This window comes from Mustelus asterias, chromosome 8, assembly GCF_964213995.1.
Source record: "Mustelus asterias chromosome 8, sMusAst1.hap1.1, whole genome shotgun sequence".
Classification (NCBI taxonomy): domain Eukaryota; kingdom Metazoa; phylum Chordata; class Chondrichthyes; order Carcharhiniformes; family Triakidae; genus Mustelus; species Mustelus asterias.
Window position 1 is genome coordinate 116,753,663 of NC_135808.1, and position 12,438 is coordinate 116,766,100.

The 12,438-nt window shown below is 41.7% G+C and overlaps 1 protein-coding gene across 6 annotated transcripts in view; it reads right to left on the reverse strand.

Moving 5' to 3' along the window:
* Positions 1 to 2,142: 2,142 nt before the first annotated feature.
* Positions 2,143 to 12,438, reverse strand: part of snx7 (sorting nexin 7) — a 65,737-nt gene continuing 55,441 nt past the window's right edge. For 2 of the 6 annotated variants that reach the window (XM_078218804.1, XM_078218803.1), the window contains exons 9-10: positions 8,957 to 9,109; positions 2,143 to 4,136 (exon numbers count right to left, since the gene is read on the reverse strand). In XM_078218804.1, coding sequence (XP_078074930.1) covers positions 4,056 to 4,136; positions 8,957 to 9,109 — 234 coding nt within the window. In that variant the 3' untranslated portion in view covers positions 2,143 to 4,055. Of the gene's footprint in view, positions 4,155 to 8,956; positions 9,110 to 12,438 lie in introns of all 6 variants that reach the window. The other 4 variants (XM_078218807.1, XM_078218805.1, XM_078218809.1 and 1 more) reach the window with 2 other exon arrangements.

Here is a 12,438-nt window from a genome sequence, read left to right on the forward strand (position 1 = left end):
GTCATTGTGTGGAGTTTGCGCCCTCTCCTCGTGGGTTTCCTCCGGGTGCTCTGGTTTCCTCCCAGTCCAAAGGTGTGCGGGTTAGGTGCATTGACCATGCTAAATTGCCCCTTAGTGTCCCAGGATGTGTAGGTTAGAGGGATTAGCGGGGTTAATATGTTGGGTTGCAGGAATAGGGCCTGGGTGGGATTGTTGTCGGTGCGGACTCAATGGGCTGAATGGCCTTCTTCTGCACTGTAGGGTTTCTATCAATTATTCAGTATCAAAGTGCTAACTTTGACAGGAAAACTGGTGATAATGAAGTGGCCGCTCCCTTTACATCCAACTTTGCTTTCCACGTCCGCCATGAAACCGATTTGAAAAACCAGCTTGCTTGAACCACTGCAGTCCACGTGATGCAGGCACACCCAGTTTGTTAGAGATTGCAGCCCATGTGTATACAACCATGGTGTTGTTAGGAAGAAAGTTCAAGGGTTTGGACCCAGTGTGGCAAAGGGACGGTGATATAGCTCCAAGTCATGGTGTGGTGTGTGGCTTGGAGGGGAACTTACAGGACGTGTTTATTGCAAGGGGAATGAAATATGAATGTGAGGAAGCTTTAATGCAGCTGAAAAGGTTCTTGGTGAGATCACATTTAGGATACAGTTTAGGTCTCCTAATTTGAAAAAAGGATACAATGTTAGAAACAACTCAAAAGGTTCACTTGACTCATTCCTGGGATGAAGAAAGATTGAACAAGTTTGGTCTATACCCATTGGAGTTTAAAAGAATGAGGAGTGATCTTATGAGAGGCTGTCCTTACCTAGTAACCATTTGACCCTTTAAGCTTGCCCCACAATGCGAAAAGATCATGGCTGATCTAGTTCTGCTCTCAACTCCACTTTCCTGTCGAACCCCCCCCCACTCAACGTGGTGGCACAGTGGCATACAATCAGGAGGGAATTGCCCTGGCTGCCCTCAATATCAATTCTGGATCCCATGAAGTCGCATGGAATCAGGTCAAACATGGATAAGGAAACTGCCAGCTGATTATCACATACTGCCTCCCTCTCTCCCTGACCTGCCAATGAATCATGTTAAACAACACTTGGAGAAAGCAGTTGCAAGGGCACAGAATGTACTCTGGGAGGGGACTCAATGTCCATCATCAAGAGTGGCTTGGTTGTATCACTACTAACTGAACTAGCCAAATCCAAAGGGACATAAATGCTAGACTGGGTCTGCAGCAGGTGGGGAAGGAACCAACGAGAGAGAAAAAACATACTTGACCTCATCCTACCCAGTCTACCTGCTGCAGATCCATTTGTGCTTGACAGTCCTGTCTTCACAGATTCCCTGCAGTGCAGAAGGAGGCCATTCGGCCCATCAAGTCCGCACCGACTACAATCCCACCCAGGCCCTATTCCCGTAACCCCACGTATTCACCCTGCCAATCCCCCTGATATTAGTGTCAATTTAGCACGGCCAAACCACCTAACCCGCACATCTCTGGACTGTGGGAGGAAACCAGAGCACCTGGAAGAAACCCACGCAGACATGGGGAGAACGTGCAAACTCCACACAGACAGTGACCCAAGCCAGGAATTGAACCCGGATCCCTGGAGCTGTGAGGCAGCAGTGCTAACCACTGTGCCACCGTACTGTCCATAATGGACACCCACCATCGTTTGTGCGGCATTACCACCATGCTAAATGGAATAGACTTTGAACAGACTTAGCAGCTCAATCCATGAGGCTATGTGGGCCATCAGCAGTAGAACTGTACTCAGTTACAATCTGTAACCTTATGGACGGATATACCTTATGGTCCTGTATCTCCCTCCATTCCACCAAGGGATCAATCCTGGTTCAACAAAGAGTGCAGGAGGGCACATTAGGAGTTAAAAGAAATTTCTTCACTCATAGGTTTGTAAATCCTTGAACTCCCCCACCCCAGAGCGTTATGGATACTCCATCTTTGGGTTTATTTAATGATGGGATAGACAGGTTTTGGGGTCTCAATGAATCAATGGAGTGGTCAGGAAAGTGGAGTTGAAGTCCAAGATTATGTTGAATGGCAGAGTAGACTCAAAGGGCCATATGGTCCACTCCTGCTCAGTTCTTATGTCATTGATTAGTGAAATAATTCAGAGCAACATGATACTAGTTTGATTGTTATAGATCTTTATTTTTCAATTACTGTTTCTCCACATTATAAATGGCATTCTCATGCAATGCCTACATTTTCAAACAAGCATTTAACAGAATTCAATACTGTACATTAAGGTAAATACATTCAAATTGAGTCATGCATATTACTAATCAGGAAAGTGTTTTATTCGAAACCTAGCATCCATTAACTTTACTTGGAAGAAAACAAGTTTATAAATTACATTTAAAGTAGTTCACTTTCACTTACTGGTTTCCAACAAAATATCAAATTAGACAGTAAGTTTAGGTTTAATATTTTGAAATTGTGATTGTACTTTTTGTTAACAAGCATTTAAAAATCCCATACTTAAATTTAAGAGAGCAAAGTTACTTTGTCGAAAAATAATTTGAACACTATTTTTAAAAATTGGTTTATTTCCAGCAATCAGCAATAAAAATACGAAACCTTTCTCTGCAATTCAAAAGAACAGTAAATTTTTGGTGCTCATTTGGTCCAGTATGTCAGTTAAGTACATTTTGTTTTAGCCCACGATATTTTAAAATACTCCTGGAAATTACAGACCTAAGTGCTTTATGCACAGAACCTGGTCGAAGAAATGCTGCTTGTGGATGCACGTCAAATTTCCATGATGTGCTTAATCACAATGTTCTTTAAAAGCCAAATACCACATTTCTTTCATCAATGGCTTAGTTATTGAGGATTAAGTAAACATGCACTTTTATCACCAAATAATGCATGTTATTACCCTCAAAAAGGCACAAGCTATCAAGGAAAAGAGTAGAAATAATAGTGATAATATACAACAATTTTAAGAACCCCAGATATTTAGTTTCTAAAAGTAACATTTGCATAAAAGAATGTATAATGCAAAAAATTATGGATTTTACACAAATGGGCTGTAGCTCTTAGATACAAGGCAATACACTCTTACCAGTTGAATACACTGACACATTAAAATAAATTGTGGGTGGAATTGGTCTTTGGCGTTCGCAGAAAATGCAAGTTAAGTCAATGGAAAAGAAACTGGGTGGGTGTAAAACATACATGAGAGAAGAATTATACGGCCCTTCAAATCTGCCCTGCCATTTGATAAAATCATGGCTTCTAAGCCACCTTTCTGCCTGATCCCCTTACAACCCAAAACGATGTCTCAGCCATGAACACACACATCAAATGGCATTCACAGCCCTCTGCAATAGAATTCTAAAGATTCACATTCTCCAACTTAGTGAAGAATTTCCTCCCATCTCAGTCTGAAACGACTGACCCATTATTCTGACTCTATGCTCCCTAGTTCCAGACTCTCCAGCCTGCTGCTGATCAATTAATGGCTGTTTTGCATGACTGCCAGAGCCCAATTTCGATCCAAATGTGTCTTCATTTCAAATAAAGCAGCAAAAATAAGAAAAATATATTCAGTGGAACAATTTATTGGCATGTTACTGCACTGATGTGACGCCACACTGTTGGCACCCAAAACGTCCAACAGAATTCCCCAACCAGGGGGAAGATGGGAAGAGAAAAGGAATGTTCTTTTATAAAATTGTTATTCTAATAAGACACGATTTATTTAAGGCAGTTATTTCGTTTAAGTAAACATCCTTTCATTTGTGATAAACGATTATTTCAGAAACATTCATTTGCATTCATAGCTGATTTTTGCAAAGGCATCAACTTAAACATTACCTGAAGTTTAAAATTGGATAATTCTATTGGTCTGCTTTTTCTTTGGATCGCAGTGTTCAAGTCATCAAAATAATTAACAAATGCAAAAAGGGTAAATAAAGTTGTTCCATCAAAAGGTTTAAAAAGATTAAAGAGTCCAGTATTTTTCCTTAAATGCACATACGCACGTTCGAGTAATACTTATAAGCAGCGGCTTAGCTGAGTTCCAGATTTGTTTCTATGTGTTTTCTTTAGCATCCTTGTCTGCTTTAATCTCAGTCTGTTGAGAGGCCAGGAAAGATTCCCATGTAGCTAGGCACTAAAACACAAAAGCAATCTGTTTAAAAATATAGAATTAATAGCCTCAAAGAAAAATTATAGATGCCAGCAACCTGAAAGAAAATCAACAAATGCTGCCATCAGCTCGGTTAAGGACTATGGAGACACCATAGTGGGATAGCGTTTCAGGTGTGTGGACCCTAAATCATCACTCGCAAAGTGATCGCATCTGAAATGTAAACTGACCCATTCTCTCCACAGACCCTAACTGACCTATAGAATCTAAGATTAATCAGTTATCAGATCCACTGTAAAAAAAAAAATCATACTTTAAAAGTAGGAAAGATGCTGTTACATTAAACCAGTTTTACATATACTCAGACGAGAAGTCAATATAAATCCAGTCCTGAAATCAAGCAGGATTGGAGAGCGCAATATTTAAATGCTCATTCCTATTTTTAAATCATACATTTCACCTTCATTTATATATTCCCATTATTATAGATGCATTCAATGGAAAGTTACATCAACTCCATAATAATGATGTTGATAAGATGTGAAGCAAGATGGGAGTGGACTCATGGATCATAAATGCCAGCAGAGACCAGTCAGCTGAATCATACTTTTCTCTGCTTCATAATCTGTTTAAAGGTAGAAACTGCCACAATGAAGTGGCAGTGCCATAATTACACCCTTCCACCAATGGTGACATTACACCACCTCCACTTGAACTCACTTCTATTCCCTTCTCTCTTAAACCCACTTCTTTGACCAACCATTTGATCACCCTTCATTACCTCACACGTCGTGGCTCAGCCAGCTTATCTTTATGCTCACTCTTTCAAAGTACCTTGAGAGATGTTTTTATGTTAAATGCATTACATAAATGGAAGTTGGTACTGTATGTTTTATGTAGCACTTTAAGATGAAGAACCAGAGAAAAGCACACAATAAGTAAACAATGATTCTCTTTCCTATGAACTTAGTTGCTTCTCCAGAACTACGATGGCGATATTTATTGAACTTAGGTGTTTCAGGACTTTTATTCAATAATGAACAAAAAAATGACGACAACTTGTATATAAAAGACAAAGAGGAGAATTTTGCTATTCCCAATCAAACTTCACTATTAATCATCAAAACTACTATATAGTATATATCCAGGCACTACAGCGCATAGGATTTATCTAAAAATGTAATAATTAAACCCTCAAAACAACTGCATTTTCATTCTTCTTGGGAAACTATTTTCTATCACTTTTTGTCAATGAAATATAATTTGTACTTAAATTTTTTAAGGTCAGTGTATTGCTCTTTATGTAATTGTTAGAAAGCTTCGGGTTAATGCTCTTTTGTAATATAAATATCAGATCTTACTTTGCTGCTATCCTGAATTCCAAACCTATAGTCACCGCCATCAGAAGCATCGCAAGTGACCCACTGTCATGTCCAAGTCAGAACCTTGCTCATTCTAATTTTAAACTTTTCTCTTACTGCACAATTTTTCATGACATTAGACATCTTCTAGAGTGCAATTTAATGCGTTTAAAAATGTTCACCTTGAATTCTAATTATGGCCTGCAGCTAATGACATTTGCTGAAGTTTGCTTGATATTTGCTCGAACATTTGATTACTGCAATGATTGCTGTAAGATTTCCAATCTTTGACAGAAAATGGAATGCTGCACAACCACTTTAATTGTATTGAACATAGAACATAGAAAGCCACAGCACAAACAGGCCCTTCGGCCCACAAGTTGCGCCGATCACATCCCCACCTCTAGGCCTATCTATAGCCCTCAATCCCATTAAATCCCATGTACTCATCCAGAAGTCTCTTAAAAGACCCCAACGAGTTTGCCTCCACCACCACCGACGTCAGCCGATTCCACTCACCCACCACCCTCTGAGTGAAAAACTTACCCCTGACATCTCCTCTGTACCTACCCCCCAGCACCTTAAACCTGTGTCCTCTCGTAGCAACCATTTCAGCCCTTGGAAATAGCCTCTGAGAGTCTACCCTATCCAGACCTCTCAACATCTTGTAAACCTCTATCAGGTCACCTCTCATCCTTCGTCTCTCCAGGGAGAAGAGACCAAGCTCCCTCAACCTATCCTCATAAGGCATGCCCCCCAATCCAGGCAACATCCTTGTAAATCTCCTCTGCACCCTTTCAATGGCTTCAACATCTTTCCTGTAATGAGGTGACCAGAACTGCGCGCAGTACTCCAAGTGGGGTCTAACCAGGGTCCTATAAAGCTGCAGCATTATCTCCCAACTCCTAAACTCAATCCCTCGATTAATGAAGGCCAGTACGCCGTACGCCTTCTTGACCGCATCCTCCACCTGCGAGGCCGATTTAAGAGTCCTATGGACCCGGACCCCAAGGTCCTTCTGATCCTCTACACTGCTAAGAATGGTACCCTTCATATTATACTGCTGCTTCATCCCATTGGATCTACCAAAATGGATCACCACACACTTATCCGGGTTGAAGTCCATCTGCCACTTCTCCGCCCAGTCTTGCATTCTATCTATGTCTCGCTGCAACTTCTGACATCCCTCCAAACTATCCACAACACCACCTACCTTGGTGTCGTCAGCAAACTTACCAACCCATCCCTCCACTTCCTCATCCAGGTCATTTATGAAAATGACAAACAGCAAGGGTCCCAGAACAGATCCCTGGGGCACTCCACTGGTCACTGACCTCCATGCAGAGAAAGACCCCTCCACAGCCACTCTCTGCCTTCTGCAGGCAAGCCAGTTCTGGATCCACAAGGCAACAGCCCCTTGGATCCCATGCCCTCTCACTTTCTCAAGAAGTGAGAGGGCATGAGCACAGCTAATTCCTCTCAATCTTTAGGAGGCTGTCCTAATTCAGCATTCAGTGAGCACCCAACCTGAACTAAGGGGCGAAGGAGGGCTAGAATATCTGGTGCATCTGTAACTCCTGAAACTAACAGCAAGTTAAAGCCATGGTGTTTTTGAGGGGGAAAAACATGTATGTTCTAACAAGTAGAATATGCTAATTGTTGATGCCATAATAATATAACAGTAACAGTGCTGACGTCCTTGGATTAGGACTTGAACCCAGTGTTCCAGCTCCGGACAGCCATCGCTAACAAATGCAAACAGTAACAGCCACGAACAAACAACTTCATGATCACAGCTGTACAATTGGTGTTTTAGGAATTGGGTTGGGGGGGGGGGGGGTCCCATTTGAAAGTGCAGAGTACCCATCCCACTTGAATGTAATGATGCATTCACAGTTGAAAAAGTCAATCTACAAAACCTGGCAGTGGATGAGAAAAAAAAGTTGCCAGCCTGGAAAAAATCTGCCAAGTCAAGGCTGTCCAACATTTGCTATACAAAACAGACGAGCAAAGTATGGACGACAGAGCATTTACTCTACACCAACTGGCTGATTAGATTAATTCTATAAATCTTTCATAACTTCATAAATATGCCTATGGTATAGCACAGCAAACATGATAGTTACCAGTTAAGATTGGAACTGATATTGATATTGTCATTTGTCAGCTATAGCTGTCTGGAGCTGGAACACTGGGTTCAAGTCCTAATCCAAGGACGTCAGCACAAAGTCTAAGTTGCCACTCTAATGCAGTGCTGAGGCAATAATGTTGAGATGTTAAAGCAAGGCCCCAGATCTACTCTCAGGTGGACGAAAAAGACCCTGTGGCTTTCAAAGAACAGCAGCAGAGTTATCCTTTGTTTCCTGGTAAATTGTTATCCCTCAACCAACACAAACAGATTATCTGGTCACTTATCACAGTACTGTCATTGTGGACAAATAGGCAGTCATATTTCCCAAATTTTAAAGTGACGATGTTTCAGAAGTATTTAGTTGCCGATAAAATGTTTTGGGACACCTGGAGGTTGTGGAAGGTGCTGTAGAAATGAAATTTGAAGTTTTAAAGGTCAGCCCAGAGATCAATCCAGAAAATCTAGGTGAATGACTGTTTGATTTACTTGCATGTGTTGAAATGCAGAATGGACACAAGGGTATCAGTGAAGATTGTTTCAAACTTCCAGTTAGTACCTCAGCACTATTCCATGTGCTGAATGCCCCAAATGAAAGTAGGGGACAAACCGGAATGGGAGGACAGCTGTGTAATATGCAGCCCTCAAGTTACTTAAAAATGGCCATTCAAAACCACGGAGGTTGAGAATGCACAGGGAGTGAGAGATGGTGAAATAGCGATGGAGGCACTGCCTCCTCGGGGCTACATATGCAGCATTCAAAATAAGGGTAGGTCAGTGGATAGAACTACTCAGTTCTCCACTGCATCTAAACATCATTTCAAAACAATCCAACATAACAGGCAGTGCAAGTTCCAGCTTACACTATTACTGTCAAGCAATGAGTAATGCACTACTAAGGCTAGAAACATGATCAACATACTAAGCAATGGGAAAATAAATACTTCCAATAAAATTTAGGACCGATCTAAACACCATCAACTGTAGGAGGACTGGAATTTTGATTCCATTACACGTGTGCACATCATTATTACTTCTAAGGTCTCAAAGAGTCTTCAAAGTGGTTGTGGACAAAACCTGCTCAACAACAGCCACCACCCCCCCTCCCACAATCACCCTCACTCTGTAGTCACATCAATTTTCAAGCATTAAAATGGGGTCAGGTAGGCAGGATGTAACAAGTGAAGTGCCATAGCATAATGCTCATGTTTCATTAAAAAAACTCCATGCATACGTAACAGTAAAAATATATTTTGGGGGCATTTTTCTCTTGATTTATTTATTATTCTTCACTCATTACCAAACTGTATTTTGCCAGTTCTAAGGAGAAGAATCTGAATGTAAAAGTTTCTTACCCTTTCAAAATAATTAATATTATTTTCAGCTGCATTTTGGAAAGCAGATTGCAAGTCATTCCGCATGTTGATAGACCACCTTTCCCAATCCGCTTTCAAATCGCTATTGGCACATTCTACTTTATCCTCAAGTTGCCCAATATCCGCCTGAAGCTAAAATAAAGTTAGTCACATTAATATGCAAGTTAATGTTAGCAAATGCTAAACAAAAGTGCAGGAACATGAATTATTAGTGAATAGATAGGTGATGACCAGAATCGAGATGTTCTGATACTGTTCATCAAGGTTTCAGGTGTTCAAAAATACACTTAAAAATGATGTAATATTTAGCGCTACAAAAATACACAGAACTAGGTGTGGCCAAACGGCCACCTAAAATGGTGATTTACAGAGCACGCTGGGATAATTGGACAAGCACTGAAACAGCAGACTGCAGCTTAAAAGACAGATAAACAGGCTGCAACTCGGATGACTGAATAAACAGGAAATAGGCCATCCCAAAGACAATGGACATTTTCTGGTCAAATCCATTACCTTAACCCCTTATTTGGGAGGGAGGTATGTGACCGACGTGCCTCCAGCACTTACAGGCATGGCCGTTGGGTACCAAATAAACTTGTTGGACTTTAACTTGGTGTTGTTGTGTACACACCCAGAGATTGGTGTGGCAGCACCTGATTGGACTGTTATCGGTCAGGATGATCAAGTCCTGATCGATTGATTGACAAGAATCAGGAGACCGCCCTAAAAGGACACAAAAACCAAGGAGGGATAAAAGGTGCTGTACAACAGAAGAAGCTCTCTCTCTCTGACCCCACGAACGAGCTACAACACCGGTGACCATTGCCAGCGACAACACAACACAGGAGAGCCACCACAACCGAGAAGGAAGGAAGACCAGACCAAAGGACCAGACTACGCAGAGGACGACCGAGACCAGCGCACAGATAAAAGCCAATATCTACTTGGGTACCTCACGCAAAGTCAAGTCAAGGTCTTGTATTGGACTTGAACTCTCGTATTTTCTGTAAAGATAACTTATTGTTGGTTGGGTGGGTGATTATTGATTGTGTGTCTTAAATAAATATTGATTGAACTAACCCGACGTCTACGCACAGTTATTTATCCACCGTATAAGGGCTAAAACCAGTGGCGGATTAACCATTAGGCTGAGTAGGCTTAAGCCTAGGGGCCCGGAAGGGAGGGGGGGCCCCCAGAGCAAAAAAAAATTGGTTTAACCCTTTTAAGGGTGAATTAAGGACGACTTTGACTTGGCCTTTGTGGAAGAGCGCGTCCACTTTCAGAAGTACATTCAAGGACAATCCGATGATGATGTCACTGTCACTGGGATGTATCGAGCTCTGGCAAGAGATCGACAGCACGAGGTGTATCCAAATACATACATTTGCTTTAGAATTTATCTGTCCTTAATGATCACTAACTGTTCAGGTGAGCGTTCATTTTCGGCACTGAAGAGGATCAAAATCTATTTGCGCTCAACAACGAGCGATGAGAAACTTAGTCATCTGGCACTCATGCACATTGAATCAGACATGCTTCGATCTGTTGATTTACATGCTGTTATTGACACTTTTGTAAACCAAAAAACACGGAAGCTTTTTAAAGTACAAATGTAAAGAAAATGAAAAATAAATGAATAGAAGGGCTGTAATTGATTCATATAACTTTATGATAGTATACATGGGTGGCGCGGTAGCACAGTGGTTAGCACTGCTGCTTCACAGCTCCAGGAACCTGGGCTCGATTCCCTGCTTGGGTCACTGTCTGTGTGGAGTTTGCTCATTCTCCTCGTGTCTGCGTGGGTTTCCTCCCACAGTCCAAAGATGTGCGAGTTAGGTTGATTGGCCGTGCTAAAATTGCCCTTAGTGTTCTGGGATGCTTAGGTTAGAGGGATTAGTGGGTAAATATGTAGGGATATGGGGGTAGGGCCTGGGTGGGATTGTGGTCGGTGCAGACCCGATGGGCCGAATGGCCTCTTTCTGTGCTGTAGGGTTTCTAAGATTCTTCTAAGATGTAGTACATTATACATAGTACAACGATATAAGTTATCGAACGTCACTTTATTCTATTCAAAGAAGGGTGGGGCAGGGACAAGGTCAGGGGGCCTTACTAAAGCTCAGCCTCGGGGTCCGGGTGGTAGTTAATCCGCCACTGGTTAAAACAGACTGTGCGGCAGGCACAACATACGCAAGAACTTCTTTCCAGAAGTGTCGGCTGTTTGTAAGGCAGTATGTTGTGAACCTACAATATATTCCCCAAAATTTACTAATTGAATTACACAAAGGGAGGACAATAGTGATCAACTCAGAAATTAATAAAATCACATATACATTCATGTGTTTGCCTTTATGCCCATCACGTGCGCAACAGCTGCAGTAAACTGAAAATGACATGTTCGTTATTGTTGCCTGACAGAATGGCTATAATTAAATCGGCTCAGCAAATCAATGACCAAAAGAGAAAATGCTGGAAAATCTCAGCAGGTCTGGCATCATCTGCAAGGAGAAAAGAGCTGACATTTCAAGTCCAGATGACCCCTTGTCAAAGCTAAAAGGCATAGAAAGTGGGAGATATTTATACTGCAGGGTGAGGGAATGAAAGATGAGTCATAGCCACAAAAACCAGGGGAAAAGGCGGCTAATGGCAGTGCATAGAGAGAATAAAGGGGGTGAATAGCCAAATGGCAGCGAATCTAAAATCAGAGGGTAAGCTGTGACAGATGAAGGTGTGTGTGTGTGCGTGTGGGGGGGGGGGGGGGGGGGGGGGAGGAGAGAAGGGGAAACAAAGGGGGAGAAAAGGTAAGGAAAGGGGGATAAGTGGGTGGCACAGTGGTTAGCACTGCTGCTTCACAGCGCCAGGGACCCGGGTTCGATTCCCAGCTTGGGTCATTGCCTGTGTGGAGTTTGCATGTTCTCTGTGTCTGCGCAGGTTTCCTCCAGGTGCTCTGGCTTCCTCCCAGTCTGAAAGACGTGCCGATTAGGTGCATAAACCCAAACAGGCGCCGAAGTGTGACGACTAGGGGAATTTCACAGTAACGTCATTGCAGTGTTAATGAAAGCCTTACTTGTGACTAATAAATAAATACTTTACTTTAAAGTAGGGGGAAAGAGTGGGGGAGGAAAGAAGAAAGAAAGACAATAAAGAAATAAAAGGTAGGGAACAGTAAAAAATTAAATAAAAATGAAAACAAAGGGGTCGAGGTGGGGTAGAGCTAATATCTGAAGTTGTTGAATTCGATGTTGAGACCGGAAGGATGTAAAGTGCCTAACTGGAAGATAAAATGCTGTTCCTCCAGTTTGCGAATCAATGTGAGCAAATCAATGAAATTCTTCTCATAACTAAGAAATCTCAAGACAAGGTGAATTTAACATATTTAGAATATATTTTTGTACTTAGCAAATATACAAAATTAATTTGTCCCCTACCAATAATTTTTTGACTGCTTTATTAGAGACATTCAA